The 20,761-nt window shown below is 37.6% G+C and overlaps 1 protein-coding gene across 2 annotated transcripts; it reads right to left on the bottom strand.

The window, feature by feature from the left end:
- Positions 1-1,016: 1,016 nt before the first annotated feature.
- LOC134796109 (lysosomal-associated transmembrane protein 4A) lies at positions 1,017-19,088 on the bottom strand. Of its 2 annotated transcripts, none has more exons than XM_063768068.1 (7): positions 18,940-19,088; positions 17,599-17,713; positions 16,770-16,938; positions 14,755-14,893; positions 6,499-6,655; positions 5,294-5,539; positions 1,017-4,838 (listed from the first exon to the last, which is right to left on the bottom strand). In XM_063768068.1, the coding sequence occupies exons 2-7, from the start codon at positions 17,704-17,706 to the stop codon at positions 4,731-4,733; spliced, it is 927 nt and encodes a 308-aa protein (XP_063624138.1). In that variant the 5' UTR covers positions 17,707-17,713; positions 18,940-19,088; the 3' UTR covers positions 1,017-4,730. The 2 variants fall into 2 exon arrangements, with proteins under 2 accessions (XP_063624138.1, XP_063624139.1); XM_063768069.1 differs by having other exon boundaries at positions 14,755-14,863.
- Positions 19,089-20,761: the final 1,673 nt, after the last annotated feature.

Genomic DNA, 20,761 nt, shown 5'->3' with positions numbered 1-20,761 from the left:
CCCAAAAGAAGAAATAATTCACCATAAAATGATAAGAAAATCAACAGGCAGCGGACTCATTAAAAGATTGGCGATTTGCGTAAGACAAGAGGGATCACATTTTGAGCATTTAATTAATTAATTTACAAAAAAATACCCACTTAATTGACTACGGCAGTTTCATGTATGTTTTTAATTTGATTAAAATGATTAATTTCACGTTGTCCCTTTCTTTTAAAATACAATGTTACTTGAGCAGAGTTATTATTTTTTAGCTATTCTTTCGATTGGCATCATAAAAGTAGGGTGATTTTTTTTTTGACATTTAAGTCGGTTCGATTCCCAGACGAAGCAAGTAATTTTTAGAAAATCTATGAATGCAGAATTATAATTTTTAAAAATAACAAAGTCTTCTTTGAGCAAAATACACTATCTACGATATTTAAGGTACTTCCCCTTCATGTCCCATAAGTTTGGGACATCCTGTATATACCACATTACATAGTCAATATGGCATAAAAGTTATTTGTTTTACAAATGAGAAAGTTATTTAACCCCTTGTACTAATATTGATAATAGGGCAAGCAAAAGATTCCAAAATTGAACCACGAACGTAGCAAGTGATTTGAAAAGTGGAAACTTGAGCGTTGCGAGGGTTAATCAAACTTTGCTCCCAAGTGTAACACAACGTTTTTCACCACACCATCAACATGAGCAAAATAGGAACTGTAAAACATTACAAATCAAATTCAAACTAACGTTGTTAAATATATATCATTCGAAATCACATAAAAGTCATTTCTACCCACCAACATGAAGAAACAACTCAAAATTTGCATCAGATTACTTTGCCACTCGTGGATAAAGTGCAATTTTCTCGTCTGTTTTTGAAGAGAGCCTTTACGAGCCGGTGTGGTAAAAGTTAAATTATGGATTTTGACCATTGTGAAAAATGCAAGTGCAAGTGATATTATACGAGATCCTTATTGGTTAAGGAGTACCAATGTAGGTATTTTAATTCAATAAAAAAACTAAAATGGCATTTTACGTGTATTTATTTAAGACTTACATATTTAACAGTTACATACCGTGAATAATTTAGTACATAGCATCGCACACCAATTTACTTAGTAACTTTACACATTTTAGATGTTTTAATATAGGTACACAGTGTTTATGTTAATACATACTTCATCAGCATCACAAACTAAATACTTTACAAGCCATGTCATTTTATTCTTATTTTTAGATTACCAAAAATAAACTTCTTACGACTCATCTGAAATTCATATCTAATAGGGTTAGTAATACATATTTTTAAATAGTTGAAGGAAGGCCCTAGGAAAATATAAAAATAAGTACACACGGGAAACAATAATACTTAATAGGATTTCGTTCTTTTGTACACTTTAGGCCATTGCGAAACTACTTACGATACCTTACCTCAGGTAGTCTACGTAACTCAGCAAACCAGTGTTTCAAAGCAATCAAAATTGCCCAGTATCTGCTCCTTATATGACAATTACAGCAAGGATAGTGCGGTCAGCTGGGACAAGTGCCCCCCACGGGGCAGGTTCGGCGCCTGGCACATTTCCCTTCCCCTTTACTCTGCTAGGATATGCTTCAAGAGGGTGGGATAGATTAATGCCTTTACCGTTATCCTTCACTTGTTTACGGGGTAGTTTTACTTACCTTTACCTAGGGTAGAAGTCAGTGGCGGATCTAGGCCCCAGGCCCTGTAGCCGCCCCTTTCGCAGCACCCATCATATTGACTACATTTTAAGTTATTTCTTGTTATCATCAGCGATTTTTTTGTCACAATTTGCCGCCCTAGGCCCGGGCCTACTGGGCCTTAGGGCGAATCCGCCACTGGTAGAAGCTCTGCCCCGTGTGCGGCACATTCTCCATAGAACTATACATTTTACAAATGATAACACAATAGATCGTGGCCAAGCTATTTGTAACGACATAAGGCACGACACTGGGACTTGGTAAATACTTAGGTAATGACTAAGACAGTTGGGTTATTCTCAGTAGTTACCACCCCCCGTCAATTTAAAACCTGGCATTACTAGGGTGCCGTTTCAAACAAGCTTGTAGCTTGTAAAACCAGCGGAAATCCCTTAACGAATAAAGTTATAATTGTTATAGGTAAAGGTAATTTAGCTTTAGTGCAACGGGCAGTCAGAGATAAAACTTACGAACCCAAAAATGAAACATAGAAGTGACTAACTCATAATAAAGTTAAAATGAAAATGCTATCCAGTAGGTTGAGTAAGTCAGTAAAAAAATACTATACGAATATGGCAGTAGCCACTGGGAATAACCCTTACAGTTGATTACTATTAATTTTACCACACCTACACGAGCGCTGCCAAGTCTATGAACCTAAATAGGAACATCGACATAGTACATAGCACACCTATACATATAAATTACATTTCTATTTGGTTAGTACAGTTGGAGCCCATTGCAACAGTGATAATGAATATGGACGGTGTTTTGCCGCAGGCATCAATGTATAATAAGTCAAGAAGAGTAACTTTAAAAAATACGTTTAAATTGTCTTACGTTCCGGCAACTGATTCTGTCATTAGAATTTACTCGACATAACATTTACATTTGTCAAATTCTGGCGCCGCTTTCTTTGCACTAGATAATAAAGTAGGTACTTAGGGTCAGTTGCACCAAACCGTCTGTCACCGTTTTAGCGTTTGCAAAATTTTATTGTATGGAAAGTTTCATAGTTCTCTGCTGCTTGACGTTTATCAGTCTGTTAATTGTGGTTGGTGCAACTGGCCCTAAATGTAGTTTTTCGATATTAGCCACATTCTCGAGCTTATTATATATCGATAGCGGTAGGTAGTAATTGACAAGCATTACTGTCCTTTCACGCCAATACATATGTCAAGAGAGGAATGTGATAGAAGAAATGCGTTCGAAGAGCTTTCGTTGCTTTCTTTCACTGACTCAGAAACATTCTAACCATTATAATAATATTGTAGGTAAGTAAGTTTTTTTTTTTTCGATTTTAAAGTTTTAACTACGTTTTTATTATTATATTATTTAGACATGAAATCTAAGTGAAGGGAATATACATTTAAATGAGGTTCAATACAAAAATAAAATTTTAAAACACAACGGAATGGCACTAGTTTCATTTGTTATATATATTTTTCGACAATGCGTAGGCCAAAAAGTATTTGCATTATTTCATTAGGATTTATTTTGCCGATTTAAGAGAGAATAAAGAACTTTCGCGTAGTTAAGTAAGCATATAATTATTATATAGATTTTATGACTATTCGTTGCAAAGAATAGAAGCGTTTACACAAATAGACACGAGAATCACTAAACATTCCGTGAAGCAAAATATTTGATATAAGATAAAATAAGCATTTTGTAAATCCTCAATAAAAATAAAACTTTCAATCCCAGATTCCAGATATTTTATTTATATTATAAATAGTTTATAAATATTAGTTTAATATATAAGTTAGGATGGAAAAGCACGCTTATAAACTGAAAACATCGGAATCGAAAATGAAAAGTCAGTAAATCAGTAGTTTAGTGGGTTTTTCTATCTATTTATTACGATTTTTTTGTGTCATATTTTTAATCATGTTTATAGTCATCAAACCAGTTTTACTTCTCTTTTTTCCTTTAGCGTTTTGAATTGATTTAATAGCCATTTTCATTTTTATATTTCGTTAGGATTATTTTATGGAGAGTTAGTTAGAGCCTGTGACTAGCGGGCGCAGCACGGTTCCATTTTTATCGCCTGACACTATGCGCGTCCCTTTCGCACTTACATACTTGTTAGAACGTGACAGGCATGGTGACTAGCGATAAAAACGCGACCGTGCTACGCCGCCTGGTGCTTTTTAGTCATTTGATACTTTTAAGTGTAGTTATCGCATGTCACCGATGAAGTCAGCTTATAAGATAAAACATAATTTAGAGCCATTGTATACGCTTTCTTTTGTACAGGCAGATACAGCATCGCTAAGGAACCAGTGCTGATGCGCGACTCTTTATAGTGACAGCGAGAGAGGGTAGGATAGATTAGTTTTGGTTGTATTAGAGCTATTGTGTCCCGTCAGCTGTACCAAAAATAAACGTGTGCGATGGCTCATATTAGCATTTAGGGAAAATAGACAGTTATTAATTAAATTTTACACACAATACTGCACCTTATGGGCCCGTCATAAGGTATACAATAGTCATAGAAATAAAACAAGCTCTTGTTTTCCCTTGCAGCCCGATTTGGTAAATACTTTATAATATATTGTAGGTGTTCAATCAGCTCTCGAGACTCTACTTTGGTAGTTTTTTCTTGTTCTATTCCATTAGTAAATAAATAGGAGTGATCTAAATAGTTAATTATAATAGTTATTTAATATTGTCAACAATAATTCTACAGAATATCTCGAATTTCATACAATTCCGAACTAAAGTTTCTCCAAATATGTATGGGGAATTTTTCTATGTGCATTTTTTAATGGGTTCACATTTTAGTGTTGTTATAAAATCTCACCTAGTCTACCCTCCCGTTAAGAGATTTTGTGAATTAAAAAATGTCTTTGGATATATACATAATTCAGATACATATAACACATTTGAAGAAACAAAAATTAGGAGCATTTCCGGCAACAGGGGAAAAGGTACCTGATAAACGGGCATTCTGTTCATGTTCGAGTCAATCTATGTAGGAGCGTCCAGTCGAGTCTCAAGAGCGGCTACGGTGAGATTCAAACGCGCGCCTGTGTGCCGTGCTGCGGCAGCATCACCACGGTGTCGGCGGGCGGCGCCGCCGTGCTGGGCGCCGGCGTGGGCACTGCGCCAGGTGGCGTCGGCGGCTGTGGACATACGTGCTGTTTACTTGATTGCATGACGATAAGGAAAGAGTAGCTATCTATTGGGATCATGTCACTAAGATTTCTTATTTTAAAAGATAAATATCATTTATAGCCGGTCAAACAAGTTTGTCAGTAGTAAAAGGCGCGAAACTCAAATTTTATACGGAACGATAACCCTTCGCGCCTACATTTTTTTAAAACGCCGCTCTTTTCTACTGACGGAAATTGCTTGACAGAGTATAAATCATCTTCCGTGCGTCATTAAAGTAGAAGAAAATGTATTTTCTACTGGTAGATGTAGACAACAAAGGGTATATTAGGGTTTTATATTGACAAGTGCTTTCTGTAGTTTTATAGTCTCTCCGTAGAGTCCGTAGCCAGGCTGTGAACTAGGCTAGTCAGACTTCAGACGGGGTGCGGTGTATGGCAGGTAGGAGACAGTGACATGAACTAACCGTGGTTACAGCGGGGTCAGCGTGGGCCATGAGCGTAGCGGCGCGGTATGACGGCGGCGGGGTCTGTTTGACCGCCTCCTCGTAGTCCGGCAGCAGGCTGGAGTAGTCGGGCTGCGGTGGCGGCGCGGTGTACGGCGGGGCGGCGAGGGCCTCCCCTGAGATCACGAAGGGGGTGAGGCTGTGGAGCGCGTGCGCGCGCATCGTCAGGTACTTGTAGCAACGCCACACCATGCTGATGCAGTAACCCTGATGAAAACAAAACATTAATAGGCTAAAAGTGGGATAGATGCCCCACTTTTTGAAATTACTTGTTATCTCTTAGTACAAAAAGCAAGATGCCTTATTTGTAAAACGGGTAGGTACTTAGGTTTATTATCTTCAATTTTATGAATGGAATAAACATTATCTTTGATACTTCCAGAGTATTGGCGATTATTGCGGACCTCTAAATTTTGGGACAACTATCCCCTATATGGGATAGTTGCCTAATCCATGTAAATTACGTTTAGGATAGATGCCCCGTCGAGAAAGAGGATATTTATCCCGCAAAAACTTTGATCGCACCTAGCCGTCCCATGCAATTGCACAGAGATATGCAACACGGTCAACTTAGTTGTAGTTGCAGAGTCTGTCGAAAGATAAATAAAATAACATTTATTTAATTCGCGAAACTAGAGTAATTGCAATCAAGGCAACTATACCCCCGGAGCATGTATCCCACTTTTACCCTATTAGCATCATCTATGGTTAATAGTTAATATTTTTGTAATACAGATAATACATAATTAACGGCTGATAAAAACATGTAGTACTAACAGCAACACAATTAACAATGCTGGACTTTATCGCGTTGCAATCCAATCGTATAGTTGTATTGCAATGTTAATGTTAGCTTGAAATATAATACAATTTACGTGTGGCAATAACAGACCTACCACTCGTGTGAAAGTTTAAGGTTCAATATAGCATGAGATATATTATGATAATTATGTAGATAAAACGAGAGTTAAAGGTAATACCTATATTTATAATACTAGTATGGTGGAGGGTAGATTCAGTTTTCTACCAACAAACTGCTCTGCAGTTTGGCAGATAAGTGCCTATAACTATTACTGTAATCTCATTTTTTTTTAATTAAATAAATTAAAAATACAGCTTCCAAACGGTTATAATCATAACTGTGTCAACGATGGTGGGTAGTATACCTTGAGCAGCACGGCCAGCAGGAACACGGACAGCACCACCAGCGCCAGCGCGGGCGCCGGCAGCGCCAGCAGCTGCTCGCGCCACGGCACGCGCTTCGTCTCCGCGACCAGCCGGTGGATCGAGCGCAAGTAGTACAGGTACCCGGTCGCCGTCAATCTGTGTACAGTAACACACATCAGGCATACCAAAAATTTTAATTCTTAAAACATTTAATAAAGGTAATCATCATTATGTTAACCGAAAGACGTCGCCTGCAACAGCTAGGTATACGTATACGATGCCGACCAAATCGTTCCACGTTGTTAAGGGCTTTTCCAGCATGGTTACGTGAAATTTCACGCAAGAGATGTGGTGTGGATGTGGGTCCATTTAAAACGCTTGATAAAGCAGGCTCTTTAGAAGTATCACATAAATTATCTATCATACACATAATTAATCTGTCGTCATGTATGGATCAGAGTGTTGGGCCCTAAATGTGACGGATGAAAAGAGATTGCATGTATAGTGGAGATGAGAATGTTAAGATGGATGTGTGGCGTGACGAGAATGGATAGGATAAGGAAAAAGTATATAAGAGGAAGCCTGAAGGTTGCACCCATAACAGAAAAAGTAAGGGCAAATCGCCTAGCGTGGTACGGACATGTGATACGGAGGGATGAAAGTCATGTGACGAGAAAGGTATTACGAATGAATGTGGATGGACTGTGTGAGAGATGATATGAAACGAACGCAAGTGAATGATGAAATGACGGGCGACAGAGAGGTGTGGAAGAGAAAGACATGCTGCGCCGACCCCAAGTGAATGGGACAAGGACAAGATAATGATGATGACACATAATTAATGAGAAGAACTCGAACGGTATTTAATATTAAATTGCAAATCGTTGCAATTATTTATTTCAAATATAATTATAGCTCAGTGTTTCGTTTTCCCCATACGTCAGGCTGAATCTAAATCAGTCGCATTATATGACCACCATGCACTACCGTTCAATAACCCTATACCTAATATTATCCTGCTATTTGTTTTGCATTACGGTATTGGATGTAATGTACATACTCACTGTATTGACTTTAGGTATATAAGTACTATATGTACATATAACTGCTACATAAAAAATGCATAACAACCGACTTCAAAGTAAATATATTTGTATTTGCACTCTAAAACTAGTTAGGGTAGACCGAGGCGATTCGGATCACTGGGGAAATCGGATCAAAATAAGCATTTCTGTAAAATTTTAAAGATCGCGGTTAGTTACAGCCAGTCAATCAGCGTCCCGCGTTCGCTCTGTTCCTAACGCATGTCGCCACAGTTACTGCCATTGGAAAAGACTCACACGTCGGTCACGGTGACACTTCCCGATGAGTCGCTCGTACAGGTGTATTGTGATTTTACCGCCGATGTAAAAAATGTGCAAATACAGTCCGTGATAAATGTAAACGCAAAAGGCTAAAGGTTTGTAATTGTTGTTACTTATTGTTAATGGCGCATAGTGTTTCCTGATTTGATTTTGTTTTTATTGTATTTAAAGGTATATTTCCGTTACGCGAAAATAATTCAAACATATGATATGGGGTTCGGATCATCTGATTGGGGGCGATTAGGATCACATTATAAAACAAGGTTTTTGGACGTTTTTTTTGGCTTATTTTATGTTCGCATGTTTTAGATGGTGCGTACGTATAAAAAGAAGAGATATCAGGGGGAATGGTCGGGAGAAAATATGACTACAGCTGCTAATAAGGTTTTAACGAAACCGCTGTCCCTACGTAGAGTCTTTTGTTACCAACAACTAATTTTCTCATATGGGGTGAATCGGATATGTGTGATTTTTCATGTTTTGGTTTGCAAAAGTTTACAGTTTTTGTTTATTTTCATTTAAGTTATTCCATTTTGTTGCTAAATGGCCATTAGCATGTTTTGGATTTATTGTTAATATATATAGTAGCATATAGGAGTGATATTATGTTGCGCTTTCTGTAGGTGGCGTGATATAAAATTGAACTAGAAAGGAGGAATAAAAATAATGCTCAAATGCAACATTAAAGATACCAATGATAGTTGATCTCAATTATTTGACCTTTGTGATTCTTAATCATATGATTAACATTGTTAACCATTATTAATTTAGATTTTATGCCAGAGTTTTTTTGATCCGTTATACCCCTTAAAATGGGGCGAATCGGAGTTTTTAAGAGGTGTTGTATTTTATTTTTCATAAATCATATTTAAGTTTGATTTTATGTCTGAACCTTGGATTCTATTCATTAATAAATAATTTATCCAACGGAATATTAATAAAAACAGTATCACTTTAAAAATTGTATTTATTGACCGTCAAACAAAAAATGACCCGATTCGCCTCGGTCTACCCTACGTTAGTGTGGCCAGTGACCGATTGCAACTCCGATTCGTCTTTTCCAAATAAAATTATGTAAAACCCATTCTACTATGAGTCTTCCTTTTTAGGGTTCCGTACCCAAAAGGTAAAACGGGACCCTATTACTAAGACTTCGCTGTCCGTCCGTCCGTCCATCTGTCTGTCACCAGGCTGTATCTCACGAACCGTGATAGCTAGTTAGCTAGACAGTTGAAATTTTCACAGATGATGTATTTCTATTGCCGCTATAACAACAAATACTAAAAACAGAATAAAATAAAGATTTAAATGGGGCTCCCATACAACAAACGTGATTTTTGACCAAAGTTAAGCAACGTCGGGGTGGTCAGTACTTGGATGGGTGACCGTTTTTTTTTTTGCATTTTTTTCCGTTTTTTTTTTCATTATGGTACGGAACCCTTCGTGCGCGAGTCTGACTCGCACTTGCCCGGTTTTTTACCTGTGTTACGCACTAATATTCGTACCTACTGTAAATTTAATTTCATGACTGCTGCAAAACTATCACAAATTAGGTATCAGCTTAGCTTATTAACTTTAAACATTAAACTGCAGTGGAATTGAGAAACTTGATTAATATTATAAAAGCTTAATCTTCTCAAGCGGCGGAGAAAATGTTCGGGTGATTATTATGAATTTATAGAAAAAGCGTGAAATCTAAAATGCACGTAACATTGTTATCATAATGGCTCACGCGAAGTTCTAGTGTATTCGACGAAAAAAAAAAACGATCTAGCATGTCGTGGTGACCTTGCCACTCTACGTACGTTTTTCACATAGATTACCTCCTAAACGATGAAGTGCATATGTTTTACTTGCAGTCACTTTTTTGAATATTCCACTTCCAAGTCAAAGCAATCCACTATCCCGCAAAAAATGTACCTACGTAGGGTAATTTTTGTTCCTTCAAAATCAGTTTTGCCATAGGGCGTAGTAGTCTCTTAGGGCCACTTGCATATTTAACCCGGGGTTAACCGTTTAAACCTAGAGTTACCATGGTTACCAGTACAATTTGACACTGGGTTAACGGTTTAAGCGGTTAACTCCGGGTTAGTGGGTGGAAGTGGCGCTTAGTGCGTTAAGAAAATGAATCGTGTCTTTAGCGTTATGTGATACCTGGTAAAAATTAAATAAGTAGGTAATGCTCTTAATAATTTCTTGTCTGCTTTGTGGTTTTGAACCCTATTCAGAAGGTACATACGTAACGAACTTAGTTTGCATCGGAAACATTAGGTATACTGGTGAGCATAAGTCGTTGTATATAGTTACGCACGCTTCATAATGCGACATCTTTTGAGAGGTCATCAGGCTTCATGTCATGAAGTAGTTTACCTAATAAGCTATTTCCTTTTTATTGCAAGGTGAAGGTTGTTGCAGTGGGAAAATATTTATCGCAGATTAAATACCTATCGCGCAAAGCCATACAAGTGTGGAGTCAATGCCTTTTTCCATGTTCATGGTTAAACGTTGTTAAAGGATTGTTCTTTGTAGAATATAGTCGTAGTCGAAAGACATACCGTAAAAGTATAAAACTTTGCCCTTTAACATAACTTTGCCCACCGCGTCACAGTTCAGTAAAAGCGAAATAACTTAAAAGTAGTTACCGATAGGTACGCTTTCTTCACTTTCTTCAGAAAGTGTATTTGTAACTACTTTTAAGCTATTTCGCTTTTACTGAACTGTGACGCGGTGGGCAAAGTTATGTTAAAGGGCAAAGTTTGATACTTTTACGGTACTATGATTATGATCTGGTAGGATCTTGCGAGTTTATATGAGTAGGTAGGTACTATTGGTAGGTAGATGCCCGATCAGTGTGAATTGAATGGAGATGATCGTATTTTTTCTTCGCCGGCGATTGTTTTCTCTTAGTAAAAGTACGCAAGTGTAAACAGTCGGCAACAAACGATTAGGTAAGATGTGTATCTCACTGATTTAATTTTCACGATTTTTACACATTATCAAATTGTACAACGGGACTTAATCGGAGGGTCAAACTTAAATACGCGATTAAATCCCGTTGTACAATTTAATAAGATGTGTATCTAGAGTCTGACCAGCGAGTCGTGTCACAAGCTATTTTTAACACATTCACTGCCCCCAACGCACATGTGCGTTCAGCGTCATATAAGTTTGTTCCTAGGCCACGCCCCCTGGCAGTGAATGCGTTAAAATTCTTTATATGGCAACTTTTTTTCCTATCAAATAAGCTGTCAGTTTCAAGCTGTCATTTAATTCCATAGTAATTTTATTGCCAGGTGCGGTTTATACTGAAATTCCCGCGTTTTTTTGTGACACGACTCACTGGTTGAACTCTATATCTTCACGCAGAAGCTACATTTACACGTACGTTTCTTGCACGAGAAAATAGTCTATCGCTACCGCTTTATCGTTGTTGGTCGGGCAGCTGCCAGAACTATACACGTTTATGATCTTGACTGCACCAGTTTACTTAAATTTATGTGCAAGCGTATTGGTAGGTACAAAGTACGTGTCAGTAATTACACAACGCAATAGCAGCAATTAAGGGTAAACAATCGGATCACCACGGTCATTTATATTTAGACGAAGGAGCAAAATATGAAGACTGAGTATGTTCTCGAAGAAATACAATAGGGTTCAAATCTTTACTAGTCTTTTGGTGCTCAAAAATATGGGAACACCTAGTACTACTTCAACAGTATGGTACTGCTACTAATCAGCCTACTAAATGAAAATGCCGATTTCGCAAAAATAGTTAGGTACCTACTTAAAGTGGAGCTAATATAATTATATTCAGTGAAATTTTCGGCTTGGGCCGGTGAAGTGAAGAAAAAAAATCAAATGATATTAGGCCGACTATACTTGTAGCTAGTAGATATAACGAAAATTACATATTTATACAGGGATTGTAATATACCTACCAATCCACTGTAATATATCTACCATTTCAATTGATCGTTTGTATTTGTCGTTAAATAAGTAATTAACAACCATGCTATAATGCGACTACATTACGACTTCGAGTCGTAATTTAGCTATAATTCTAAACAATTAATAATCACAATTTCCTGTTTGCCCTGACAGGTAAATGTCGAACAGTAATATTAAGGTGGTTCGATTTTCATACAAAATTCAATCGCATTGCATTAAGTCACTACACACTATTAGTACATAAATATTTCCGCATTTATCTACTTTCGAATATTCGTTTGCGCGAAATTAATAGGAAAACAATGTTTCATACAGAAATCATGCAATAATCATAGTTAAATTTTCATCAATTTTACGTATGTGTGTGTCACAAATGTCGTGTACAGATACATTTGCGACGTTGCCATACTATTTCCGACGTTGCCGGGCTGACCACGGCGCGAATTTGGAGTGCCGTCATGTTTAGTGCAATTTTGTTGACAGGTACTTAATTGACTGAAGCGAGAATAAGTACCCGAAATTCGTCAGCTTAGCTAAGAACTATCATGGCGTGTTTTGCAAACAGTCGCTTGTTTGCTTTCAATCGGAAAGTTCCCGGCTCGATCCCCAGCATTGTATGCTGGGATATAACTTTTTGTAATTTTTTTACACCTAAATTTCGTATTGTTTTTTTTTATATGTTTATTTAATTTTTCTTATTTTCAAAAAGCGAATGACTACGCGTATTTGTTTATTTTTTACAAAGATAATTAGAAATTGTACTCTACCTAATCTCTTTGATTTTTACAATCAGGACATCCTCACTGCAATAAAAAAGAAATGTATAATATTTCCTGTGGTTGAAAATAATGTATTTTTTGTCCATGAATGAAGAACACAATTACAGTTACTACCAGGTAAGTAAATTATAACTCGATTATAACATTATTAGAATCCATATTGTTGCATCATCTTTCTTCCTATTACATCAGAGATTTTTTCCTATCATGATTCATGATATTATATTTCTTTCAGGTACAGGGACTACTACGGATAACAAATATGAAAAAAATGTACTTGTACTTGAATTCAAAATAAAAAAAATACTTAAATAAATGTTTTCATTTTATTTTAGGTAAAACCGGCCAAGTGCGAGTCGGACTCGCAAACGAAGGGTTCCGTACCATTATCTATAAAAAAGGGTCACCCATCCAAGTACTGACCCCGCCCGACGTTGCTTAACTTCGGTCAAAAATCACGTTTGTTGTATGGGAGCCCCACTTAAATCTTTATTTTATTCTGTTTTTAGTATTTGTTGTTATAGCGGCAACATAAATACATCATCTGTGAAAATTTCAACTGTCTAGCTATCACGGTTCGTGAGATACAGCCTGGTGACATACAGACGGACGGACGGACGGACAGCGGAGTCTTAGTAATAGGGTCCCGTTTTACCCTTTGGGTACGGAACCCTAAAAGCTGTGAAAATCAGGTATTGAATATTTTTTTTGAAAACGTTGATAAAGTAATTTATTGATAGAGTCTGTGCGGAAAGAGAAGAGTCTTGAAATGTAGGGGAGCCCATACATTCTACGACTCTTCTCTTTCCGCACATACCCTAATACCAACTAATACTGAATATCTGAGGGAGCGGTGGTGGCCTAGCGGAAAGCGCGTGCGACTTGCAATCCGGAGGTCGCGGGTTCTAACCCCAGCTCGTACCAATGATATTTGGTACGAAATATCATTTGATACCTATTTACCGAAACCTATTTATATACCGATACCTATTTTTCGGTGAAAGAAAACAATGTGAGGAAACTGGACTAATCCCAATAAGTTAACTCTCTGGGTTGGAAGGTCAGGGCAGTCGCTTTCGTAAAAACTAGTGCCCATGCCAATTCTGGGATTAGATGCCAAGCGGACCCCACGCGAGGAAGAAGAGATTGAATATCTGGGAGACCGACCAAAGCTTAGAAAACATATAAAAACTCAAAAATGCGCGTTTTCTCACAGATCAGACCTAGCTAAGAGATCCAACCCCTTATAGCAAATTTCATTGAAATCGTTAGAGCCGTTTCTGATATCATCCAAATATATAAATAAAAATATATATATAATAATTGCTCGTTTAAAGGTAAGATAACACAAAAAGACTAAAATAAACAAAAAAAAATTACCTACTCGCACCAGTCTTGAACCCCAATCCTCTTGCACGTATTTCCACGAACATACCGTTACGCTATTGCAACATACTTACGTTGTGTGAAATTGTCTACTACAAGGATCACGGAAACACTGTTTGCATGTGTGAGTAATAGTAGGAAAAAGCGTGACAGCAACACTCCGTCGAATTAAAAAGGTGGTTTTTGCACAATGAAGTATTCAATGTTTATTTTAATAGTTCAATATTTATTTAAAGAGTGCGCGAAACATACTTTTAAGTATACAAATACCATGACCATTTCACAAAAAAATAAAACCTGAAATTTTGCAAAAGTGGTGCCATCTAGCGAGAGTTAAGTTTTGAGTAACCTAGGCGAACCACCTTAACAAAAATTCTTCACAGCAGTTATTTTTACCATTTCTTTAAACATGTACACAAGTTTAAAATCCATTTGTATTTAATTGGAATAAAAATGTTAAAATATAATTAGATATCTACCGAGGATGAACGCTGATTTCCTGTTGTTAGGGCCGTTTTTTTTGTATTATGAATGGCCTGTTGACGCCGAAGGATGCTGAGGATGGCTGTTGATGTCTTTAAATCTAATTGCCTTCGGAATGCGCATATGATACCTCTGGATATTGACTATGCTGACCGATGACTGCTTTCTACCAGATAGCTCTCATCTGCCACTATTTAAGCATGAAAACATGACATACTCATTGATAGCTAAGACGGAGCGAGTGCACAATATAACCAGTGCGCCGACATCCAGATCCAGTGAACAAGTGACTTACACAGTGATGGCGAAGTCGAATATCTGCAGGCAGAAGAAAGGCAGCAGGTGGGCCGGCTTGCCGCGCGACGCGCCGTAGATCAGCATGAGCGTGATGGCGAGCGTGATCACTGTAACCAGTGCACCGACATCCAGATCATCTATTGAACAAGTAACTGGTTAAACAACGAACTTAACCAGTTGTGTTATGTTCACATACATTACATAATACTATAGGTACCCATAGCACAAGCTTTGCTTTTGCTGGCTAGGTCGATCAGTGTAAGATGTCCCCTAATATTTATATTTATTATAAGTACATTATTTATAAACATTTCTTGGTTCATATGCGTATTAGAGTTACACCAAGAAAAGTCTGCAGAGATTTTGACAGCACACGCAGTGCCATTGTTATTTATACGTCATCATTTCATAGAAGCGTGTGCTGTGCTGTCCAGGGCTCGGAAACCGTTTTATTTTTCAAACCGGTTCCGTTCATTCACCCATGAACGAAAATGGTTTCGTTTCCGATTGCGGTTACCGGTTAAGGAACTGTTCTATTGAAATACTGATTTATGCCAAATTCGTTCGCCTTCCGTTTTTGTGGAACGAAATTAACCGGTTAAATTGAAAATATCGAAGCGAGATAGAACGAGTAAGTATTCTCTTTCACGTATGACAACGAATTTAACCGAGAGTCTCCAAAAGCCAAGAGTAACCGGTATTATATCGTTCCCTGCGAGCCATAACATTCAGTTCCCTCTTCTTACCGTAGTAATTAGGTTAGGAGTGAGAACGTAATTTTTTAGTTCGCGTTCCATCAATTAACCGGTTTTTTAATGAACGAAATAATATAACGGTTTGGGAACGATATTAACAGGTATTTCAATACCGGTTACGAGCCCTGGTGCTGTCAAAATCTCTGCAGACTTTTCTTGGTTTAATTCTATATCAAAAGAAATGTAGGAAAAGTGTTGGTTTAGGAAAACCAAAAGAAAAAAATATTTTTTTAGTAACATATAATCAAATTTGACCATAAAGTATCACATTATGTAATGCACAAGTACCTAACTGGTTAAACGATAACCGTGTCCATTGTAACCAGTTCACCGATATCTATATCCTCCAGTAAATTCTAGTGCATAATAACTAGTTCAACCAGAGCCGCACACACGAAAGCACAACAAGTTCAATTAATGTTTTAGTCAAAAAGCACAACACATATTTTATGACCCATTCAATAAAAAGGTCATAAAATATGTGTTAGGTACGTAAAAATATTACGAAATGACCATAATATTCAGAGACCAAATTACAATCTTATCAATTGCTTATTGACTGCTGCAAAGACAATAAACCATATCACAGTTTCATGATATAGATATAGACATGCACCATAATAATTATATTGGCGAATTTTTATAATTTGTGTAGTTTTTTCCGTCTGTGAGGAAACATCTACTAAACGGGTGTCCTTCAACATAATTATTTTGGAATACGTTGGAAACTAAATTATCAGAAAAATATACATATAATGCTGCTTACCATAAACTGTAAAGTTATATAATTAGGAGAGCCAATTAAATAATTCAGTTCAAATTATAATTTAGTAAAAGTACGCATATGATACTTAAAATACTTTTTAAGGTTTACTTTTTCATTTTACATTCATACAACAGTCGTTTTTACGCATAACATTTCATCTGGTTTCTTGAGTACAAACAATGAGCGTTATGAGCGTTGATATTATTGAATTTAATGAATGTATAAGATACGCAACGAGACATACAGCTGTTCTAACAAAATATACCTACACCAGTGACAATGATAAACAGAAATTGGGTAATGCAGAAATATTAATAATAAAATGGTGGTACAAATGAGTGGAGGAGAAAAAGACGTAATCCACTTTCCAATTTTTGCCCTGGGCTCCGATGCAGTAGTTAAGGATGCACCCGGTATAAACGCTAAGATGAGAGCAAGGAAAGACACAGTAAAAAATAATTTGTTACATGAAATGTTAGAAACCACACTTACGGTAAATAATGCTACGGTTCTGATCCCTGGTCTGCATGTAGGTGCCGGGGCTGTTGTCGACATTGGACAGCGGCGTGGGCATGGGGTTGGAGTCACTCTCGAGCTCGTCCAGCAGCCGGGGGTCGCGCACCACGGCCGCCAAGAAACCCAGCGCCACTAGGTGCAGCATCTGAACAAAATGTTGATTACATGGTATCCATGTTGAATGCCATTATTGCACGCATTTTGGGGTGGCACAAACTTTTGAGGGAATCGGCTTAGTAGCCCGAAGGGTGAGAAGGTAAGATGGCAGTTGATTTTTCGTAAAAAACATGTGCAATATTTGGGATCATGTTGCCGAGGGGACTACAGGCTTCTATAGCAAGCTATGACAATACTGGGATGGTGATGGTGAAAAGGAGTTTTGTCCAGTTTGAAAATATAGTTCATGACCCACCAATTAACAGCCAGATTGCAAGAATAAGGAAAAATATCATAGTGGGTTTTGGGGATTATTAATGGCTTTATGTACATATATTAAGTTACTCTCAAGTGGAAAGTAGGGCTGCTTACAGTACACCCCATTGCTACCCCATTGTTGTTTATGGTGTTTTAATATAAGTAAAGTTCCTGTGTAATATTTCTATGGTAGTCAAATTAAACCAATAGATAGGTAGGATAGGCTCACTAGATGCCTGAAGTGCAAACTGTCCAGAAAAAGGAGCCCCATGTAGTAGGGCTCCATTAACTCAGGGAACAAGGCAATGATTTTCATGTTTCATGATATACCTAGGAATTACATGACCTGGCGGATATAGTATTGGCTGCCGACATACATATTAAAACTTACCAAGTGCCATGTTCCAAGTAGAATGGTTCCTGTGCGGACATGGAGACAGAAACAGCAGCGCCACTCACTGTTGCGCTCACTTCCCAACTTTGGCCGAAACCTCAACATTTTTTACCTGCACAATATTTTATGATAAAAAGGAGACAGTAAATAAATATTTATTAATTTATAATTGTAGTAGTAATAGTTGGTTAATATTCCCAATATTAAGTTAATTATATTATTTTTTTCTTAGATAACAATATTGTATACTACCTATATTTGTTAATTAAGTTCTAAGCCCTAGATATTATGGAAGAGCGGGGTCTTCTGTCACAAGTATTTGATACTTATTAGAAGACTTCAACCTTTACAACTGTACCCTCTTTGTTAACAAATAAACATTTTTCATTTTCATTTTTCATTTCATAATAGAATGATGACCAGAGACCAGAATTTTTGTGGCATTTCTGAATTGTCATAGGGACTTCCCATTTATGAAGAAGAAGAAAATAAATTTATTCAGGACACTTCCAGTATTGCTTAAAGGCCTGTGCACACTGGCTGCGTGTGCGTGAAATGCACGTGCGCGTGCGGCGTTGTAGTATACAGATCCTTATGAGAGACGGCACACCGCTTGCGTGACGTGTGCGTGTGCGGCTCCAACATTTTACCGCACGCGCACGTGCACGTCATGCACACGCAAGCCGGTGTGCACAGGCCTTAAATCTAACACAACACTTCTATTAGTCGGGTGTACATATTTGTGTCGTCATTACAGATTTGATTTTGTATGTAGTGAGTGAGAAGTGAGACTGTGTGCACATTTTCCCCTGCAAAAAACGGCATAACGATTTGTACAGTAAGACATCGCTTGGGCTCCTCCCTTCCGACGTGTCGGAAGCCGGTGTTGCTCGATGGTACTTTATACATTATAGAGAGTAACATTAATACTATATTCAATAGAAATTATTAAGAATAAGCTATTTTCAAATCTAAAGCAATTTCTTTTATCATGACAAAGTAAAATGTTATCATACGATAAACTGGCTGTTGTTGTGCAACAACGTCGATAGTACCAAAACCAATGGCACAATATGTTTATATTATGAAAGCTACCTAAGGAACGTTTGAAGGTCTATTAGTTACACGACATATGTCTTAATTATGCTACTAACAGAACTAATGGTAATTTAAATCTATAAAATAGAACAAACCAAATTAACTTTAGTATTTTTTTGTAACGCATTATTCGTGTAGTTATAGCTTTCTGCTGATTACCAATTAAGCGCACGCATCATAATAAAAGTGAAACAAATCAAATAAGCGATAGGCGAATGAAATATGGAAGAGCCAACTAACCTGTATTAATAATTGGTAATTTTCTTCATATGGCCAAGGCAATAAATAAAAACACAATATTAATATTTTTCAGAAAATTTTCTATAATCTCGCGTAAGTATCACGTATTGAATCGAAATCGAATAACGTCATACTACGAATAATGTCAAAGTTTTGTTTTTAAATCTCTAGCAATGGACAAAGGAGACTTTCCAGTGCACTTATTTAGCTACAAATGTTTGTGTATAGGAGCAGTAAATTGTATATCTTGAATAGACTAACGTTACGTTCCAAAACCAATATAGTAGACAAGTTGAAATTGGAAGTAATAGTGGTAACAGAGGGCCTACCGCGAACCACGTTCGACGTGTTGCCTCCTTGTCACACTTACGTATGAATTTACAAGTGCGACAGAGAGGCAACACGTCGAACGTGGTTCGCGGTAGGCCCGCTGACTATCGCACCGCACCGCGACCTTTATGCGTCGCACCCATGAATCTAGGATATAACTGGATCTGGCATGAGTGGTGGGGGTAACTGACAGAACGGGATAGTCTTATGTATCTTTCAGCACCTCTAGCACAACTGGCCGCGACAGGCGCGAGAAGAGACAGATCGGCGCGACTTGGCGGCTTGTCGCGTGTTGGCAGCACAACTCACGCGCGAGAGCCGCGACAAACTCGCGATCAGTGGCCTATTTTATAAAGCTACAAGTTACAATTTACAAGCGGAAGTCTCGTTCTAACACATAGGGTTAGAAAGAGACTTCCGCTTGTAAATTGTAACTTGTAGCTTTATAAAATAGGCCACAGGTGTCACTGTCAGAAAATGACAACGATCGCGACTTCTAAAATCCGTAGCACAACTGCCTATTTTGAGACAAAATATTCTCTCGGCTTTATGTCAATCCGCGAGTCGAAGTCTACGCGACTTTATAACGCGACTCGCTCTCGCGGGTGGTTTGCTTGTACTTTTTTAACTGAACTCATGATAATTATAACCAGGGATGTAACGGATGTGGTTTTATCGGAACCGAAAACGGAAACAGATGTTTTCAATTTAGTTTAACGGAACCGAAAACGGAAACGGAACCGAAAACGGTATCGGAAACGAAAACGGAACTAGAACCAGAATCGAAGCCTGACTTTTTAACGATGTAGTCGTTTTCCCCTTTCTAGATCAATAAACCTTCAGACAAAGTTTACACTTAGCCGTGTCCCCACTAACTTCATCAAAATAGTTCTAAATCGAACTTGATTTCGGCTTCATTGTGCGTTTTTTTACACACTAACATTCACCACACACACTACACACAGTCAGTAGTCAGTACACAACAGAACACATTACGATTTTAATTTTAATAACACGAATAAAATGTACGCTGCCGCCGCGCGAAGCATTGACATCCGTTATAACTTCCGTTTTAAACATAACGGAACCGGAACAGAAACGGATGTGTAATACCAAACGGAAGTTCCGCCTTAACGGAAACGGAACCGGAGCTCCGTAACATCCCTGATTATAACTTAAAAACAAGTTTCATATATTATGTAATAATATAATTTGTATAATTACTTATTGCCCTAAGGGATAAGGAAGTATGGAACAATCACTAAATGCGCTTTACGCACTCTTATATCGATTATGCACGGTGATACCAACAAGTACCACAACACACCCATCATGTTTACAACTTTAATTTCAAACAGCTAGCTTGTAGGTATTAAATTAAGTAAATAGGTACATATGTAGGATTTTTTAAATTTCAATTCAGGTTCGTAAGTTTGTAAAAGTATAATCCTAAGACTTCCTTACACAAAACTTTCATCAACCTAACAACTAA

The sequence above is a fragment of the Cydia splendana genome, chromosome 13 (genome assembly GCF_910591565.1).
Source record: "Cydia splendana chromosome 13, ilCydSple1.2, whole genome shotgun sequence".
NCBI lineage: Eukaryota > Metazoa > Arthropoda > Insecta > Lepidoptera > Tortricidae > Cydia > Cydia splendana.
Note: the sequence above shows the minus strand (reverse complement) of the source record. Positions and strands in the feature narration are given on the sequence as shown.